This window comes from Sinocyclocheilus anshuiensis, unplaced genomic scaffold, assembly GCF_001515605.1.
Source record: "Sinocyclocheilus anshuiensis isolate Anshui unplaced genomic scaffold, SAMN03320099.WGS_v1.1 scaffold274, whole genome shotgun sequence".
Classification (NCBI taxonomy): Eukaryota; Metazoa; Chordata; class Actinopteri; order Cypriniformes; family Cyprinidae; genus Sinocyclocheilus; species Sinocyclocheilus anshuiensis.
In genome coordinates this window covers 1,847,971-1,850,943 of record NW_015547698.1, presented here as the reverse complement: position 1 = coordinate 1,850,943, position 2,973 = coordinate 1,847,971, and the positions used below count along the sequence as shown (strand labels likewise).

General features: G+C 36.6%; 1 protein-coding gene across 1 annotated transcript in view; it reads left to right on the top strand.

Moving 5' to 3' along the window:
- Positions 1–1,891, top strand: part of LOC107703819 (transportin-2) — a 20,843-nt gene extending 18,952 nt beyond the window's left edge. Inside the window, 7 exon segments of the mRNA XM_074187069.1 lie at positions 171–278; positions 366–464; positions 827–922; positions 1,006–1,081; positions 1,385–1,484; positions 1,575–1,649; positions 1,729–1,891. Coding sequence (XP_074043170.1) covers positions 171–278; positions 366–464; positions 827–922; positions 1,006–1,081; positions 1,385–1,484; positions 1,575–1,649; positions 1,729–1,836 — 662 coding nt within the window. The 3' untranslated portion in view covers positions 1,837–1,891.
- Positions 1,892–2,973: the final 1,082 nt, after the last annotated feature.

Below are 2,973 nucleotides of genomic sequence, written 5' to 3'. Positions count from 1 at the left end.
ATATTTATTTTTTTTTTTTTTGTTTAAAACATTAGCAATATTATAGTAATATTTGTTTATTTTCTTTTCTTTGTTATTTTAATTTAATATTTTAAGTATTTAATTGTATTATCTGTTGTTGCATTATAAGACATTTAGGCTGATAAATTGATATGAATGCAAATTGAAAGTGATACTCTCTTATATGCAGGACACTATGCCTGAGGTGAGACAGAGCTCATTTGCTTTGCTGGGTGATCTGACCAAGGCCTGTTTTCCACACGTCAAACCCTGCATCGGTAAGACGATGTGTGCGTTTGACCTGCATTATACACCCTTAACTTATTCATATGTATTAATCTCTGAAACTGTGTATGTGTGTTCAGCTGAGTTCATGCCGATCCTGGGGACGAATCTGAACCCTGAGTTCATCTCAGTGTGTAACAACGCAACCTGGGCCATCGGAGAGATCTGCATGCAGATGGGTGAGGATCATCTCTAGGGCTGGGCAAAAAAATTTGGATTTTTCGATTAATCGTTTTTTTTAAATGACGTCTGTTTACTGTTCATTTTTTAGAAATATCAATAGCATTTGTATTAAAACTATATTCACTGAATGTAATCAAAAAAATCGAGAATCGAATCGAATCGGGCCATCTGAATCGATACCCAGCCCTAATCATCTCACTGATTCTGTGTCAGTTACATCATGACACGGATTAGGATTTAAAATGACATCATAGATTTAGAACCATAGAATGTGATAGTTGTTTGTTTGACATCGTTGGAGGGAGTTGAATTATCTGTCATCAGTAAGGTGATCGTTATTGGTCATGTGTTGTTGTAGGTGTGGAGATGCAGCCGTATGTGGCTCTGGTTCTTCCTCATCTGGTGGAGATTATTAACAGACCGAACACTCCCAAAACCCTGCTGGAGAACACGGGTACAACCTCTGACCGCACATGATCACTTACATTTCACACAGATAAGTAATCAAACCTTGACTCCTCCCACTTCTCTTTACAGCCATCACGATTGGTCGCCTGGGTTACGTCTGTCCACAGGAAGTGGCTCCCATGTTGCAACAGTTCATCAGACCCTGGTGAGTCAACATGTCCAGAGATTTCAAACAAGCGTATTAGAATGATTTCTGAAGGATCGTGTGACACTGATGACTGGAGTAATGATGCTGAAAATCCAGCTTTGCATCACAGGAATAAATTACATGTTAAATATATATTTAAATCAGTTCATAGTATATAGGAGACTTATTTCAAAAATGTATCACTGACACCAAACTTTCGCCAGCAAGTTCGTTTGATTTAAGAATTGCATTATTTCCATTTTCAGCTAATGCTTTTTTTAAGACAGGCTTAATTAATGATAATGATTTTTCTCTTTGCAGGTGCACATCGTTACGAAACATCAGAGATAATGAAGAAAAGGACTCGGCCTTCAGAGGCATCTGTGTGATGATTGGTGTGAACCCTGGCGGTGTGGTCCAGGTCAGTTCTGATATTCTGACTCCGTTGTGATTGACCATGATGTTACTCTCTCCTCCATCACTCATTTCCTTTCACCTGTCTCTCCCTCAGGACTTCATCTTCTTCTGTGATGCAGTGGCCTCCTGGGTCAACCCTAAAGATGACCTGAGGGACATGTTCTGCAAGGTTAGACGCACATCACGTTGTGCCTTTATAGCGGTGAAATGTTGTTCATGTTGTTGAATGAGGCTGTGTCTCTGTGTAGATCCTACATGGGTTTAAGGACCAGGTCGGTGAGGAGAACTGGCAGCAGTTCTCGGAGCAGTTCCCACCCATCCTGAAGGAACGCCTCTCTGCATGCTATGGCGTGTAACCCCACCCCTCTACTTCACACACAGCACATGCTGTCAGGTTAGTGACGACTGCTGATGTCTAGTGATGCCATCATGTGCTGGCACAAACAAACACTGTGCTAGGTTTTTATTGCTGGTAGGCGTTTCTACTCAACTGCAGTATATGCCAGATAATCTGTGCTCAGCTGCCTGCACTTCCTTTGACAGTCATACATTACTGTTTATTTGCATTAAATTGAACTCTGATCAAGTCTGCCATAGAGATTGACTTTTTTTAAATACATTTTTTAAATGTTTTACTTCTGCTTTTTGACAATTATTTTCTGGCTACAAAAATAAAAAGATATTATAAATAGTATCATAAAACAATATTAATTTATATAATATTCATTAATGTAAAATTAATATTTACTATAAATATTTTAAAAATAATAACACTATGCATGTGGTTTTATTTTTTTTTGCATCTAACTGGTTTTTAAATCTAAATGGTCTCAAATTTTCATATTTGTTTTGGGCTTAGTCTAAGTGTTACTCTTAATGCTGTGTATTTTCAAATGAATAATGTAAACGTAACGTAGACGTAACATTAAAAGTAATTTCAACATACAATTGTTTTACAAACCAAATTGTTGGTTATTGGTAAGATGTGCTGTTAAAGAACCGCTAACAGTTTAAGTGTAGAAGATTATGATTATGTCAGATAATATCAGCATCTAAAATTGAAATGATAAAACAGATTCAATATTAAAAGTTTGAAAATCGATTAAATTACTGGTCAAACAAATTACTGGTCAAACCGATAATAGATTAAATAAAAATGTAAATATCGGTAAAAAACAGAAGTTATTGGTCAAACAGATTACTGGTCTGTCGCGTTATTGATGGTTGCTGCTTATGTTGCCTTTATTCGCCCACAGTCAATCATGGGATATTAAAGAACTTCTAAAAGATTAGGTATGAAAATATTTGTTAAAAAAAAAAAATTCGATAACCGATGAAATAAATGTGAATATCGGTGAAAAAATGTGTTGGTCAAACAGATGACTGGTCTGTCGCCTCATTGTTCGGTGCTGCTTATGTGGCCTTTATTTTCCCAGTCACTTAGGGGATATTAAAGAATGTATAAAAGATTAGGGTACATAAGTAATAATCTG